Genomic DNA, 16,677 nt, shown 5'->3' on the forward strand with positions numbered 1-16,677 from the left:
AAGTAGAAGGAGGGGGAGGGGGCCGGGTTCGGATCGGAAACGACTGATGGCTTAAGGATCGACGCGAGGAGGAATGATCGCGGACGGACGCGGGGCAGATGGTCACGATCTCGGGACTTAAGGAATCTAAACTTAGCATATGAGATGCATATAAAAATGGTGTGAGGCTGATAAGGATTGGGACAGAAAAGGGAAGTGGAAAAAAGCAAAAGTCCGTCTTAGATGCTGACCTTAGGGATGAAGAATGGTCACGGGGTGGCAAAGTAATAGAGGACAAAATTGAAGGAAAGGGTTTTACTCACTTTCAACCTTTTATAATGGAGATGAAATATAATAAATAAAATAAAATAAAAAACGAAGGCTAAAAAGGGAGAATGACGGTGTGTCGAGTCGAAAGTCGAATACGTTGGAATGCAGCTAATGCATTCAAGACTCCACCAACGTTTGTCAAAGATCCCAAATACTTCAAAGCTTCGAATTGGGTGTTTTTGATACCCAAAAATAAAAAGTAGTTGTGTAGAATTCCTGCCCTGTTCCGAACCACTACGTCGGAATCAGAACGTGGATAATCCCAGTTTTCAATAATAGAAGACTAGGATGGGAATGGCAAAGACAAGGGTGGGGAAGAAGGATTAAAAAGAGGGTCAAGAATCGAGAACACGTAAGAAGCGGGAAATAGCAAATGTTGATAGAGGAATGCTAATGAATTGTACCTAGGTAAAGGGAATAACGCATGTATATAATATCCCAATATATCAAATATCAAATAGTATGAATGTAGTATACCTAGAATAAGTAAATACCTATCGAGAGGGAAAGTACTCGACCAATCTAGATTTGATGTGCAACCACCATACCATGGAGAGTATCTGAGCGCCGATTAGATTTCATTAGTTGATTTAGCCGATTTAGCCCTACCCTGTTATTTGTTTTCCATATCTTCATGTAAAAGAAGTATAATCATACTATGTCTACCCCAGGTAGGTTCCTAGCAGTATTGATAGAGCTTAAATATCTAAACTCGTAGCTATAAACTCCTACCTAGGTAGCTATATTACCCTAGCTATAACAACCAACTATCTCCGGTCTTTTACCTAGAACCTACCTAGGTATCATACATAGTACTCACAATTAAACATATATGCAGACCCTTCCTTGAAACCTATCAATCACATCGGAGATGTCGGGAAATCACCTGCAGTGTCTGTACGATTTCAATCTGAGCTCTGTGTTGGCGGCCAGACCGCCCCATTGTTTGTATCAGAGTGGTCAAGGCTTGTTTGGGTACCTATGATCTATCGAGTCGTTATCTTTCATAAATCTATCGGGTACATCTACATGAGAACCTGTGACCTTCCAAGATTGAGGTGAAGTAGGTATAGGTATGTTGTGAAGGAAGAGGTTGATACTGAACCCGGAACCTCTTTCTTCCCCTCACCGCTTCTATATCTAATTAGATCCTACACACGCACACGCATACACATACACATACACGCACACGCACACACACACAGACACACACACACACACACACACACACACACATACACACCATCTTTAGTATTTAATTTGATGGGATAATGGACTGAATCATGTCCGACTCAGGCTCTCGTTCGCCTGTACCTCCTCCCCCGCAGAGGTACTCACGCGCTGCTAACGCCCTTGCCCGCCGTTTTGCGCCGTTTTTTGGGTCGAGACCCCCAAGTCCCCAGAATAAGATCGATGGTACTTACCCGATCAAGTCAAAATCGCTGTATGTGTTGCATATCTCCTCACACCGCTGCAACGGTTTCCCTAAAATATCATGACACATGTTATACCCCCTCTTTCATGCTTCCCCGATGCTCTCTATGTTGTTGTCCGAAACGCTCAACCCGGCTAAAACGTCATTAGTCCAGGTGAGCCGCAGACAGTTACACACCGAACTGGTATTCCCATCGCCGCCCTAGATGCGTCCCCCGACAAAACCCATGCTATAATCGGTGGCAAGGAGATTCTCAAAACTATTCGAGTCTCACCTGATCATTCCACCGAGGAATTCAATCTTCGTGATGCCATCATCAGCAATGCATCCACCCAGCAGGACGGCGTGATACCGCACAAGGACCAGTTGAATGTACAAGATGTGAAATGGTCACATAGCAATTTCGACCGGATCATAGCAACCGCCGTCGCCAATGGTCGGATCGTCGTTTACGATTTGCAGCGACCCGACCTTCAATTATGTCGTTTCCAAGGCCACAACCGCCAGGTCCATAGACTCGCTTTCAACCCTCATCTTGCCTCTTGGCTACTCTCGGGTAGTCAAGATGGTACTATCCGTATGTGGGATCTAAGAACCGCCCCGACAAATCGCGGTCTTTCCACATGTAGCAGCAAGCATGTCTACCATGGCAACAGCGATGCCATCCGGGACGTCCGGTGGTCCCCCGGTGACGGAGTCGTGTTTGCGACGGCTTCGGATAGCGGCGCCATTCAAATGTGGGATACGCGCAAAACGAACGCTCCGCTTATGAGGATTGCCGCTCATGATCGTCCTTGCTATGCCGTCGATTGGCACCCCGATGGGAAACACATCGTCAGCGGAGGCACTGACCGGCAGGTCAAGGTCTGGGATTTTTCTTCGACCGCAGACCGACGGCAGAAACCCGCGTTCCACTTTCGCACCCCACAAGCTGTGACCAATGTACGCTGGAGACCAGCGTCTTGGGTCGGTGACTCTCCGAGCTCTGGCCAGCAGCAGTCATCTCAACTGCTCACCTCCTATGACAAAGAAGATCCGCGAATCCATCTTTGGGACCTCCGCCGTCCACATGTCCCTTTCCGAGAATTCGATCGCTACGATTCACAGGCTGCCGATTTGCTTTGGCGTTCCAAGGATTTGTTGTGGACAGTAGGTGAAACTGGCGCCTTCACTCAGACCGATATTCGATATACACCTACGGTCGTCAATCGTCGACCGACGTGTTCAGTCGCCTGGAGTCCAAATGGCGGATTTGTCGCTTTCTCCCAAAAACGACCCCGGCGGCGACATCTTGGCGTCGATGCTGCCGAATTCATCAGTATTGAGGATGATAGAGAGAGTAGCAACGGCGAAAAGTTGCTAAGAGAGAGCCCATCAGATGACGTTCTCAATGAAGCTGCATTTGCTTCTTCATTTCGGTATCAGCAGAAAAAGCCCACTACAATCCGACCAACAAAGTCTTTAGGCAGCACCCCTCCCGGTGCAGTAGATATTATTGCTGTTCTTCCTCTAGACCAAGCCCTGGCCAAAAATTCTACTTCTTGTCCGAGCCAGATGGGAGCTATCGGAACCATACCGGGTGCCACCAGCGATGAATCGCTCTTTAGGTTCCTGGCACGAAATTATGCGCCTCTCATAGACGAACGTGACAGCAACACAGCCCATCTCGATGATCTTAACTCTTTGATAGAGTCGCTTGATCATAATGCTGAGCGCGCAGATGAAGTATCACTGACGACCCTGGCTCAGACCTGGCGTATTGTCAAGTTTGCCATTCTTCAGGAGCTCCAACGCAGGTCGAGGGAGCAGCCGCCACGGAAGGGTGGTCTGAAGGGCAAGCAATCCAAGGACGTCTTGATGGCAGAGAAATCACGAGCAGTTGATGAAAAGGTCAAAAGCCGACTGTTCAAGGGGGTCATGGAGACGGAGGGCCAGGCAAGCCTTATTCCAGAGGCCGAGAGCACATCGAATATGACTACACCTGTCGCTCGACCGCTACCAGATTCACCCAAGGAGGCCATGGACTCTTGGACAAGCTCTGATTCGCAAATACCTTCAGTAAGTGACGACACTGACGATTTCGAACAACTTCCGCCATCAGTGCTCAGTTCTCATAACGGCTGGCGCATGTCTGTTCCAGAGGCTGGTCCCATCGCAACTGCGAACGAAGTAGAGTCAGAGCCTATGGCCCCTATGCCTCACTCTATAGATGTCGTTCCCAACCGTCTTTGCGATCCAAGCTATGACCTGGACAGCGATCAGAGATCTGCTCCCCGGGCAATTGCCGGGAGAGCAGACTGGCGTGGTCGTGGCCGTCCTACTTTTGCTCCCGAGGCTACTGATGATGATTATGACCAAAAGATGGAGACCAAGCGAGCAGCCCTCAATGACTACAAGCATATCCCCAAGAATATACTCACGCTGGATTCTGCTATGGGAACCCACCGCCCCCCAACAGCGGACCGTTACATGGGCGATTCTGCAGAAAGTTTTCCGATGTTCTCGGCATCTACTGATAGCTCAAACCCTGAGAAATCTATCGCCGCGTCCTACTCACCCAATGGACGGTTCCCAGAGGGCCGTCGATTGTCCGATGCAGGCCAGGCAAGCCAGGCTGTCTCCCATGCTAGTGGGCCACCTAATCCTCCCAGAATTGAATCCATCTTGGAGCCGGCACAGGAGGAGCCTGAAGAAGATTCGGAGCTTGATGAGTCACTTTTAGAAAAAGACCTTGCTCACCTTGATCGACCTTCCAGTCCATTCACTCTGGTGACCAAATCTACCCCGCTTGAGCAACCGGACTTGATGGAGCCTCGGTCTTCTGAAAAACCGCACTTGGTGAACAACCCTGTGTATCCTACGATTGCAGGATTTTATGAAGGTCTCTCCCGCATGACCTTTCCCCTGGCCCCAGATACCGCAGACCCAAACCCATGGAGTATTGAGACCATTCTAAAAGAAGCTGTTCGGTACTATCATAGCGGCAGCTCCATCGACATCCAGACTGCAGCGCATCTGCTACAAAAGCTCCACGTCCTATTCCACGATTGCGAGGAGATTTTCCCACGCGAAGAGAGTCAAGAGGTCTTTCAAACATACAATGAATATCTCATTCGACACTCAATGGACTTGGAGGCAGCAGAGCTCCGCCTATCTTGCGTACCGACTTACCCTGCTGTGTATGACTACGCTCAAATTGATACTTACATCAACGTGTTCTGTTATACCTGCCAAAGACCATACGAAAACCCAAAGCGTGACAACACTCGTTGCTACCGCTGTAACACTCCGCAGGCACCGTGTACTATCTGCATGAGTATCCATCCACCCCCGGAATGGGTCGCAGCACAACTGACGCAACCTTCGTCATTTGATTCCGAGATCTTTAATCCAGAAACTGAGACTACCTCACACCTCTCATCCCACCTGTCAGTTGCAACCGAGCGTGCGCCAGATGGCGAGTTAGACCACCTTTATGATTTCACTGTACCCCGTCCCAAAGGCGCAGCTCTCTGGACCTGGTGCCAAGGCTGTGGTCATGGCGGCCATTTGGCCTGCATCACAACCTGGCTGAGTGATCCTTCTATTAGCGAGGGAGGCTGCGCTACACCTGGTTGCTCACACGATTGCGGACCAGGTCCGCGTCGCGAGGCAAACCGCGAAGCTCAATCCTCTGAATCGAAACGCCGGGACACTGCCAACCGATCTTCTGGCGTTGGCTTGGTAAAACGTGATCCCTGGACCCGAGGTGAATCCAAGGCCGTCGAAAAAGCGCGTGGCATGCTAGGCGCTGCGGGCGTCACTACGGCACCTGGGGGTAGTGCTGGAGCTAGTGCTGTCTCGAGCATTTCGACAACGAATTCCGCACCTGGTCAGGTGCCTAGCATTTCTAGTGTTTCTTCACCGAGGAAAGTGAGAGTCGTAGCTCCGATTGAAAAGAATGCGCGTACTGCCCCTCTCCGTCCGGGTGCCGGGCCTAAGGACTAGGCTTCGACTGTTCCGTTTCACTTCTTCCCCGGTCTTCTTTTTTTTCCCAACAAACAGCTCTGGAAGCTCGTTTCATGATTCCTGTATTATACATTTCTAATTCTTTGGATAAATTTGGCGTATGAGTGATACCAGGTTTGACCATAATTTAGCGAATTTCTTTTACTTTTTTAGGGTTGTTCCCTCAAATAATAACTCATCTGAAAGGATCTTCTTGAAATCAAGATCACTTCAAATATCCCGTAGATAATTCTGAAGGCTCTGGCATCAAGTTAAGTCCCGACATCTAGAATCTCCGTTTCTTTGGAGCTTTCGTCTTCGCATCAAGCTTCCGCTTCAATTCCTCTCGCTTCCGCTGAACCTTTTGCTCGTCCGTTTCGGGAGCAGCAGGTGGATTAGCGTCAGGCTTTCCAGCCGATGGGCTAGGTTGAGGCGAATCCTCCCTTTTCAGCGGAGGATATGACGAGGATTCTTTCTTTTTCACTATATACTGTGCAGGAGTATTCTCTGGCTGTGCTGCAGGCGTTTCCTGGCGGGGAGAAGATACTTTGGCTTTAACCTTTCCCCCTATCATGCCTAGCTTCGCGGGTCGTTTGGGCTTTACCATTGGTTGCGTTTGAGACGTGGATGTAGATGTGTCCTCAGCTGCTTTGGGGACCTCTTCTGGTTTTTGGGGTGGTGGTTGTGATAGTGTTGATTGCTTTTCTTGCTTTTTCTTGCCTCCTATTACACCTAGTCCTAGTTTGGGCTTCTTGGGAGCCGGCTTGTTTTGAGGTGTATCTTCGACTACTTCGGCCTTTTCTGGGTTTTGGGGTGATGGGGGTGGTGGCGGAGATGGGGTTGGTTGCTTTTCTTGCTTTCTCTTGCCTCCTATTACACCAAAACCTGTTTTGAGCTTCTTGGGGGCCTGCTTGCTTGGAGATTTTGGCGGGGGTGAGATACTAGGTGTGCGCCTTTGACTTAACAGAGGCTCAGATTCTAGTTCAGACTGCAGTTGTGACTTAGATTCAGGTTCAGGTTCAGATTCAGATTCAAATTCTGATCCTGTGACTTCGCCAGGGTCTGGCGCACGGGTTTGAGGTGGTGATTTTTTCTTAGTAGATTTTGGTGGCGAGGAGATCACTTGGTCTTTCTTGGCCTTTCTTTGTGGAAGATTTTCTTGTTCCTGGGAACTTGGTTAGTATATAGACGAGATGAGTGATATGGTTGCGTTGACAAACTTCAAATTCATCCTCACTCTCTGTGAAAGCATTGTTTTGATCTAAATCCATATCAAGATCTCGTTGCGAGAGTTTATAGGAATTTTGCGAATCTCTAGTATTGTTGTCTTCTTCGACAGCGGCAGAGACAGAGCTCCACCACCTGTCCGGCGGCGGACTGATAGTCTCAACCTCAGCACTGCAGTCAGATCCAACTAATTCGTGGACTAGATTTGCAGCTAATCTCTCAGACTCAGTAAGCCAGGCGGACTCGTCGAACGGTGCAAGGCCCTTGATATATTTGGCTGCTTCAGACCGGGTGTTTCCCTTTCGAGATGTACGCAGGCCTGCGGCTCCGGGGAAAATCGTCGCCAGGTCAATACCAAGTACATCGATCTTATCGAAAATTCTCCCAAGGACCCAGTCCTTCTGCTTAAGTTGATCTAGTATGGATCGCTGACGGGACTCCCACGCTGCTTCATCCCTCAATAGAGGGAGAAGTAGTTGGGTTGTCAGAGACGAGGCGGGCTCTTTTAAGATAGACAGAGTCCATTTCAAAGCCTTTAAAGGAGCTGGTAGCTTGGTACTGATGGAGAGCTCGAGCGAATTGGCGTCGGATCCATGACTGACTGTTGAGCTGCCCCCATCGCCGCGCAGAGCTTCTCCAATCTTCACAAGCAGAACTTCCAGTTGCTCTTGACTTTCACTTGGATCTATAGTTGTATTGTTGTTCTCTGCTCGTTTTAAAATCTCTTTTTGTGGTAGGCGCTCAGACCAGACTGAGGTGAGATCAGTAACATAGAGCTCATAACCTTGGCGGGACCAAGTGTATTGGAAAAGCAGTAGAGGCAAATCTTCTTGCTTTAAATAAAGTCGAGACCATTTTGAAGACATAATATATGTCTCCGAGGCTGTATACTTGGAATAAATATGTGATAATGGCAGTATGATGGTGCGGTGTTTGTGCTTGGAGCCTCGGGGAAAGTTAGCCGCACGCTTTAACTTGCCGCTGATCTTCCGCCCCAGTCTGTCACTTTTCAGACTTCGCGACCAAACCGCGCATTTACTTAACACTCTTCATCGCTCATCTTGGACATAGATCTTACACATCCTACCTAAGACGACTTTATTCCTAATGTCTACGCAACCACCGTGGGACCGATCACGCTCGAAGCGCAGTCGATCGCGATCCCCATCTTGGCGTCAACCCCAGAAAACCCCCCGCAGAGACGAAAGAGGTGGAGGCTATCAACAGAATTCCGAACGGGATGGCAGACAGTATCGCCAGTCGCATCACCGAAATGACCAAGTTCGGCTGAACCAGCTCCAAGAGGATGAGCAGGAGCGACAATGGGTTGCGCAGGAGGATATCTTCGTGCTGAAGCAGGCTAAGAGGAAGGCAGAGATCCGAGTCAAGGAAGGGCGCGCGCAGCCTATTGACTGGCTCACTGTCACCCTTCGTTTTATTGATCCCGAGCGTAATCCCTTGGATGACGAAATTACGGACGCCGAGCTTGATGTAGTCGACCCAGATGGAGTATTTGAGGGCTTGTCACATCCAGAGCTGCAGGACTTGGAGAAAGAAATTGTGACGTTCTTCAACTTGGAGTCAAATGCAAAAAACCGCGAATATTGGCAGGTATGATATCCAGGATTTTTGTATTTGCCTTGAGCTCCAAACTAACAGTATCTTCTTTAGACTATGAAAATTATTTGTCGAGACCGCATGAAGACCTCCGCACCAGAAGGACGCTCCCTTAGCTCCGTTGCTACCGACATCAACAAACTCCTACGCCCAAAAACATTTGAACAACTGCAGGCACTGGAGGTGCAAGTGAAAAGAAAATTGAATTCCAATGAGCCTATCGATACAGATTATTGGGAAGAGCTCTTACGCAGTTTGACAGTCTGGAAGGCCAGAGCACGACTCCGAACTGTTTATAAAAGTGTTATCGACGAGCGCGTTCGAGATCTAAGAAAGGAGCAGAAATGTGAGGCTGAATCTATTCGGGCAAAGTTGGCACCTCTTGCGCCTCTTGCTAGTAGTCAGGAGCAGCTCGCCTGTATAGATTCTGTCCAATTCAAAAATCTGGACCCTGATCCGTTGCTCCAATTGGACCAGGAAGCCAAAGGATTGGAGAGAATGGACGAGTCTGTATTTCTACGTCAAGTGGTATGTTCTCTCCCAATATTATTATATCCAATGGAATTCCAGTCCTAACAAACATTCTCACAGGCCCAGGAACGCCAAAAGATTATCCGCATGGGATTTGTCCCTCTACGTCAGCGAGCAACTGAAAGGTCGACTGCCACCATTGGCACGACTAATTCCAGTAGTACATCCGCACAGGCCATCTCCAATCGATTCTCCTCCATTCCTAATGGCGATTTCTCACAAGCAACCAAGGCACTTTACGACAAGGAATTGGCCAAGGGAATCAGTGAGAATGAAGAAATCTTTACGGGCGAAGAAGCCGTCAGCACACCATCACAATCCCAATGGGCTGGCAAGTACCGACCGCGAAAACCCCGATACTTTAACCGGGTGCAAATGGGCTATGAATGGAATAAGTACAACCAAACCCATTACGACCATGACAACCCTCCACCCAAGGTCGTACAAGGTTACAAGTTTAACATCTTCTACCCCGATCTGATCGACAAAACTCAAGCTCCGACATTCCGTATCGAACGAGAGAATGGTCGCAAGAAGGGTCAGTCTTGGGCCGCTGCTGGCGAAGAAGATACTTGCTTGATTCGATTCAAGGCTGGCCCTCCGTATGAAGATATCGCCTTCCGAATTGTCGACAAAGAATGGGACTACAGTTCTAAGCGAGAAAGAGGATTTAAGAGTACCTTTGATAAGGTGAGTAGATCTTTCCTCTTTAAAAAGTTGGCAATTCTCGTAAATTTCTTGTCTAACGTCTTTTTTTCCGTTGTGTTACAGGGAATTTTGCAACTTCATTTTCAGTTCAAGAGAGTAAGTAATGAAAAAAAAGTCACAATGAACATGACTGACTTTTGTCTCAGATCTATTACCGGAAGTAACACAGACGCAACCCATCATTCCCACATGGTCTATCGGGGTGGAGTTGTGGGTATCATGCAATTCGGGTTGTATTTTCCAGAGACTTCCTATCCTGTGAATCGAACAGGCTCGCAACCGATTAGTCTGGATCTGATGTCAAAGGCCCGACTCCAGTTGATCCACACTGTGAGGGCAATTCAAAATGCTTAATCTGACCTACTAAAAAAAAGGGTCTGAGGTTATCTAGTTTTTGTTTACAGGAACTATGGAAATATGACGATGTGCTATCATTTCCTCCAACTTCATTTTTCTGAGATCGTCCTACAAAACTATTATCTTTTTTTTTTTTTTTTGCTTCCTATTCTCTCTTCTGATTACGGTTTTTCTTTTCTTTTCTTTTCCTATGGTAACACCAGACACCGTCCTGCAGCGTGTGCAAATGATTCTTCGTTTCCGGCTGGCTGGAAGCAGGTCTAAAAAGAAACTCCCGGACAAGAAGAGAATTCAGTGGAGTGGAAAGCAGAAGATCCCTTTGACTGGCCTTGCCGTCAACTTCCAGAAGGTCCGGGGGCCATTGGAGAATAGCCAAAGCACCTTTGGCCTGCAGCTGGCCGATGCTCACCAGTTCTCTTCAGGGCTAGAACTATTCGTGTAGTTGATTTGATCCCTGGACCCATTGGCTAATACTCTGTACGCGCTGTAGCCCCGATTTACTCGCTCTGACGCTCCTACAGGTATTCCTAAATATTCTAAGAGATCTGATGGCTCTAGCCTTCACACCGTTTTTTGTTTTTTGTTTTTGTTTTTTTTTTCTTTTCTTGTTTGCTCCCTTAGGGACTATTTTTTATGCATATTTCTGTTTGTAGCATAGAAAGAAAAGGGCATGTGCTGGCTAAGGGGGCAAAAATTCAGATTAAAAATAAAATAAAAATAAAAATAAAATCGAAAAATACAAGGAAAAGGAAAGTATTGCAAAGCTCCATCCAGTCTAGCACTGGGCATGACGCTCAACTCCCCGGTTACTTCTAGGTTGACTTTGCCTTCCCTCAATCTCTTGACACTTTGTCTTTTCTTTACTTTCCAATTGCTTCTATGCTTCTATACCCCTAAGCTTCTCACAATGGGTCTTATCTCGAAGTTAAGAGGGTTGGACGGGGAGTCTTCGTTCTCAACTTACCATTTACACCTGGCTCAGATGTCAACTGACCAGCGAGAGCTCGAGCACAATCGGCTCTTGGTAAAAATGGAGGGTCCCGAAGATGAGATTCTCCTGAAGACCTCGCCTTATGACCCCTGTCCCACAGTTGACAACTGGCTAACATTGAGATCTACTCCGACATCTGAATCTATGGTGCCTCTTCGATACTCAGGCTATAGTGATCCATGGACTGCCACTGTGACTTTTCCTGAGGCGTATGAGCTTGACTCTGCTCACATTGCACAATCACATGCACAAGCCAAAAGATTGCCACAAAGCTCCTACCATCTTTCTTCTTTCTACTCTGCTCCACTTTCAAATATCCCCGCTATAATCAACACTTCATCAAATATGGATCATCTAAGTCCTCGTCCAGACCACCATGAGGTTGAAGAAGGTCTAAACTGGCAAACTGAAGCACCCTTGTTGAATCAGCAATACCTGAATCGTCAGAGCTTCGATAGACCTAGTCAGGCCACATCAGTGTCATCATCACCCATCTCAATGTCTTCACAATATTCTGCAGCACACCCTATGGAAGGCCTGAGCCCAGCTACTGCTCCGGTCGATGAGGAAGAACAGGTTTCGGATCTTCCCTACTCGCACTTGATCTACCAGGCCTTGGAATCCAAGCCTGACAAGAGGATGCCCCTCCAGGAAATATATTCCTGGTTTGAAAAGAATACGAACAAGGGTGGCAGGGACCACAAAGGCTGGCAAAACAGTATCCGTCATAACCTATCTATGAACGCTGTATGTTTCCCCGCTTCCAAATTTAGCCATTTTTATAAATTTCCAAGGAGTTCTAAGGCTATCCATTCTTGAAACATTTGTCAGCTAACAGAGTCTTTTATTACTTGTAGGGGTTTGAAGCCATTAGAGAAGACGGGAACGGCAAAAGAACAGTTAGCTACTGGCGTCTCACAGATGAGGCCATTCGAAATGGCAAAGTCCAATCAACCACCCGCTACCGAAAACCTGGGCCCAGAAAGGCAGGCCCAGAATCCTCTACTCGTCTGAGTGGTATCAAGACTGGAAAGGTTCTCAAAATTTCGGCTAAAGGACGCCATACCACGGAGAGATACTGCCCGCCTATACACCCCCAACGACCATCTCAGCCCCCTGTGTTGAATCCTCGCTTTTCTGGCTCGTGTCTACCGCACTACCCTATTGCTCATATGCCGCCTGTGGCTAGTCCTGCACAAGTCCGCACATTTGACTTGGGCACTGTTGTCGGCTGTAGGAGTCCCCCACCCGGACCGGCGGGACCGGAATATGCTACGTGTGATATTGCCCGTATGGGGTGCTGGTATGCAATGGCCTCGGGTCCTAATATTAGTGGGCCCATCACCGGTACTGATGGTCTCTCAGATATCCAGCTTATCTAGTTGGGAGACAAAATGAAAAAGGGGTGGAGGGGGAGAGTGCAATGGTATTCGCGAAAAGGCCCGGCACCGGCTTACATGCATTTCAAATGCATATTGGAATTGATTTCGTTATTATTATTTTTTTTTTCTCTGACAAAAGGGCAAGGGGGAGGGGGATTTAGTTATCGCTTCCATTGGAATGGTTCGTGTGATAATTTGCTGAATAGCATAGAAGCACTTTATTTTTGCATTATGCATTTTGCGAGTTGAATTGGGGTGTTCAAAATGTGATTTTTCAAAAATGGGATACGCTGGGATGTCAACTTTCAAGGTTTTTGTTTCAATCTTTATCACTACTTCTTACGATCCATGGGCAGCTTTGAATCTATGACTATCACGAACCTCTTGCTGAAGACATATTCGAGGACCTCGTGTCGATCGGATGCTTATCATGTCGGCTAACCCAGGTAGCGGATCGAGTACGTCTTTGGCTTATCCTCATTTTTTGTTCGCACCAGTTGACCTCATGTATACATACCCCCACACCTCTAGTGTCGTTTTAGCGTCTGTCCCGGGCTTCCGAGGTCCCACTGTGTTCCACTTGTCGAATATGATACTGAAATGCGATTTGACAACTTCTCATGCAGATGTCAGCTAGAGCATAGATTGGCAAGATTTTTTATTAAAGAAAAAGTTCAAGTTACTCAAAAACCCGTATTTCACGATACGCTTGGATAAAACTGGGTCCACTTAGCGAAGAGGGGACAAGTTCATTGCTGCACGTCCACACCGTTTCGCGAATGGAAAGTCTGTCTTCAGCTAGAGCATGCGCGAATGGCGCTAAATGATACTCTGCAACGTACAATGGGCGCTTTAGTACTTGCACAAGATCCCAAGTGTATCCATAATCTTCTCCCCGATGGATCTTCTTCTTCCTGTATATTTGCATACTGTCTGGCTTAACGGCTTTGTATAAACATGTTTGGTTAGCCACCTCTATGGCGCTCCTATCAATTATGTAGGATCTTCCACTACCAGTGTGTCATTTAAATCACCAATCAGCCTCATCCACTACTTAGGTACTTGGCACAAGACTCCCGGCCGCAAATGCTCTTGCCCGTCGGTCACGCTTCTCCTTTTTGTCATGGCTCCGGATATCTGGAAATAGCTCCCGTGTCATCTACTATTCGTGGCCAAGTCTTATGTGGGGGACAGCGGGGAGCTGATACGTCCTCGGAATCTCATAATTCTCAATTGAGCAGCCCCCTCCCGTAGACATGATCATTAGTACCCTTATTAGCCAAGAAACCTCGAGTATATGATATAATTATAAATGAATATCTGCTAGCTGAATATGACACATGATAATCTTCATTATACGTCTGTAATGTCTGCTTACTACCTAGGTATGAGTTGCGACCGCTTCGTTATCCATCTTCATACCCCTAGCTGGTTGTTCAACGAGTCCGTGCGCTGAATGCACAGAAGTTGCCCGAATGGGATAGATAGAGACTTTTCCGAAGCTAGGGCTTAAGCTTCTATTGCTATAGGTGATACTTGCTCTATCGTCCGCAAGGCACCCAAGCGCGATGTTCTCAGTCTGGCGCCCCTTTAGAATTTTATTATATTCCAAGTTTTTAATTTTTACTTTCTGGCGGGCCGTGCCGCTGGGCGCTTTGGGACATCTTTATACTCATTTTTCCTATCTCTTTAACATGAATGTATACTGTCATTCGCTCTGAATTTCAGATCGAGAATATACAGTGATTCAGGTTTTCAATCTTGTAACGGAATAACCATTGGCCACTCGGTTATATCCCCGGCTATACACTCGTGTTTTGATTCGCCCTTAATGATGTTACTTCTGCAGATTCGGACGCGAAATGACTCACGTAATAGCCGTAAAGGGCATAAAGTGGCTTGCGGGTAGCATAAGGCAACCCGTACCTAGCGGGTACCCATGCATAAACATAAGATGTCAAAAGTCTACTCACTTCTTCTCATATTACCCCAAAGACATCGTCAACTCTGTCTCATGACCCCACCCACTCCACACCATTGTGGGCCCATCTTGGTACCTAACCTTAGGATTAGCCTCTAGAAATTGCAGACCAAATCTCAAATCACCATGTACGTAATCAGGAACCATGTGTTTCAAGGCTATAGATTGGTTGGTGAAATCACCCGATCTAAACTATATTGAACCTATCTGGCTTCAATTACAAGTTTCTGTGGATGTTTTCTGACTTCCAAGGTTGGGGCCCGATAAATAAGATCCATGATTGAGATTATAATTCACTCCAGCACGGTGCGTTAAAATATGTACCTACCGACCTAGATAGGTAAATAGCTATTCACTCAGAGTAAATTCCTTGCTAAAATTACGGGGTTACCTACCAAGGTTTCTAGGTGGTGATGGATTTAAAAAGTGAGGCTAACTGGGTGGTACTTTTAGATGTGAAGTTCCGACCTATTTTTGTGCTAAAAGTAAACATACCTAAATAAAACCCAATTAGAAATTGCACACCCCGGCAGTTTAGTGGACGGCTCTCCTCCATCCATTGGTGATTCGTCTTTTCCCTTTTTGTATGCAGCAGCCATAGCGAGCGGGAAATCTTCAAAGTTCCGCTCCCGTGTTCTACTTGCTTTTTTCATTTCGAGCTATTCAGGTCAGCTTATGGGTCATCGTTGGTCTGGGCTCTAATCGATGGCGCTCCCGGCCAGTCAGTACGGATCACCAAAACGATCGTGGTGCAGTTCGCAGATGGCTACTCGATTCAACCAGATTCATCTCACTCCCGTGAAGATCTATCAAATTTTCCAGGGTTCGATTCGGCAGAACCACAATATCGGGTTTAGCTGCTTCATCATTTTCTGCTGTTATAGCGGTTAGCCTAAAAAAATGGATGTGTGGTTCCGTGAAGAATCTGACGATGACCTCTGAAAAATAAGAACTTTATCGGAGATGTTAGTACGGTCTTCCGAGTTCTAGTCCAATGCATACATATACTCAGTATTGGATCCCGTGTTAGTGCAGTAATGCTATACCTAGGTAGGTAATCAATACTCATTTTATCGATTCATATTGAAAAATCAGTTAAGAAACTGAAACAACATTGTATTCAGAAATCTTTCCAATACACGGATCTTCCTTTCCTTTCCTTCAAATTATCCATTATACCTTTCCCTTCAGAATCAAGAGTAGCACGGGCCTCAGCCGTTGATGGAATGTGAGATGCAACGGGCCTGACAGCTGTCAAAATGGATGTGCATTTCCCGAGTCTTGAGATGTGCAGGATCCAAGCTGCAAAGGCAAGCGCTAAGACATCACAATGCAGTGGAGATCCCGGCCGCTTGACGGCATGGTTCATCCCGAGTGTAGATCATGCACATAACTGTCTAGACCTCCGTGAATCAGTCCTGAATATAATAACGCGGCAGGCGCGGCGAATTTAAAGATAAGAAAAAGTAAAGAAACGGCCAAAAGTCTAAACCTAAGAAGCCAGGGCAGTACAGAGTACTCCGTACTTAGGGGCAGATCTACACTGGCAGCGATCGACCGCTCTTTACCTAGCCTGTCTAGGATTCTAGGGGTCAGACGTTTATCAAGTGCCACGTTATATGAATGTATCACTATGGATTCGATACTGCAGGGGGCTATCGATGGAAATAGAAGGATCATTCTTCATTGGTACATGTAAATTGAAGCCCGCGTATTCTACGTAATCTATGTTTTGATAATATCATTCAAGGGTTCCTATGTAGCACCTGAGTGGTTCTAGTTGTACGAGAAATATCAAAATAAATTCCAGGGTTTCTACCCAAGAAAAGTATACCTGGTTACCTAGACAGGTATCAATCCCTTCCAGACTTGAAATATTGCACTAGAAAATCCCCGAAGGACTCAGACCTCCTGTCATATAGATGGATAACCTAAAAATGAAAAATAGAATTTGAATGTGGTTGTAGAGCACCTTGAAGCGAGGTACCACATAATGAGTTCGGCCAAATGTCCCCCCTTACTCCATTTTCGACTTGCAGCTTCTTCGGCTACCAGCCTTGCCTTTACTCCAGACCATATGCACTTCAATCTGGTCATATTTTTGGGAAGCAGGTCTAGGATGACCCTAGAAAGCTCTTGCCTAAATCGGAGT

The 16,677-nt window shown here is 46.9% G+C and overlaps 5 protein-coding genes across 5 annotated transcripts; 4 read left to right on the forward strand and 1 right to left on the reverse strand.

Moving 5' to 3' along the window:
* Nucleotides 1-1,592: 1,592 nt before the first annotated feature.
* On the forward strand, nt 1,593-5,731 carry N7495_008252 (WD repeat protein; the record flags this gene model as incomplete). The annotated part of the gene is made up of 2 exons (XM_057210903.1): nt 1,593-1,753; nt 1,894-5,731. The coding sequence occupies 2 exons, from the start codon at nt 1,593-1,595 to the stop codon at nt 5,729-5,731; spliced, it is 3,999 nt and encodes a 1,332-aa protein (XP_057060446.1).
* Nucleotides 5,732-6,017: 286 nt separating this feature from the next.
* N7495_008253 (uncharacterized protein) lies at nt 6,018-7,824 on the reverse strand (the record flags this gene model as incomplete). The annotated part of the gene is made up of 3 exons (XM_057210904.1): nt 6,018-6,719; nt 6,783-6,896; nt 6,952-7,824. 3 exons carry the CDS (start codon nt 7,822-7,824, stop codon nt 6,018-6,020), a joined length of 1,689 nt encoding a protein of 562 aa, XP_057060447.1.
* Nucleotides 7,825-8,065: 241 nt separating this feature from the next.
* Nucleotides 8,066-9,978, forward strand: N7495_008254 (splicing factor cactin; the record flags this gene model as incomplete). The annotated part of the gene is made up of 5 exons (XM_057210905.1): nt 8,066-8,569; nt 8,630-9,103; nt 9,167-9,796; nt 9,878-9,910; nt 9,961-9,978. 5 exons carry the CDS (start codon nt 8,066-8,068, stop codon nt 9,976-9,978), a joined length of 1,659 nt encoding a protein of 552 aa, XP_057060448.1.
* A 383-nt stretch (nt 9,979-10,361) lies between these two features.
* N7495_008255 (uncharacterized protein) lies at nt 10,362-10,613 on the forward strand (the record flags this gene model as incomplete). The annotated part of the gene is made up of 1 exon (XM_057210906.1): nt 10,362-10,613. The coding sequence occupies one exon, from the start codon at nt 10,362-10,364 to the stop codon at nt 10,611-10,613; it is 252 nt and encodes an 83-aa protein (XP_057060449.1).
* A 465-nt stretch (nt 10,614-11,078) lies between these two features.
* N7495_008256 (forkhead box transcription factor) lies at nt 11,079-12,544 on the forward strand (the record flags this gene model as incomplete). The annotated part of the gene is made up of 2 exons (XM_057210907.1): nt 11,079-11,909; nt 12,020-12,544. The coding sequence occupies 2 exons, from the start codon at nt 11,079-11,081 to the stop codon at nt 12,542-12,544; spliced, it is 1,356 nt and encodes a 451-aa protein (XP_057060450.1).
* Nucleotides 12,545-16,677: the final 4,133 nt, after the last annotated feature.

This window comes from Penicillium taxi (genome assembly GCF_028828555.1).
Source record: "Penicillium taxi strain IBT 34144 chromosome Unknown utg000005l_segment0_segment0, whole genome shotgun sequence".
Lineage (NCBI taxonomy): Eukaryota > Fungi > Ascomycota > Eurotiomycetes > Eurotiales > Aspergillaceae > Penicillium > Penicillium taxi.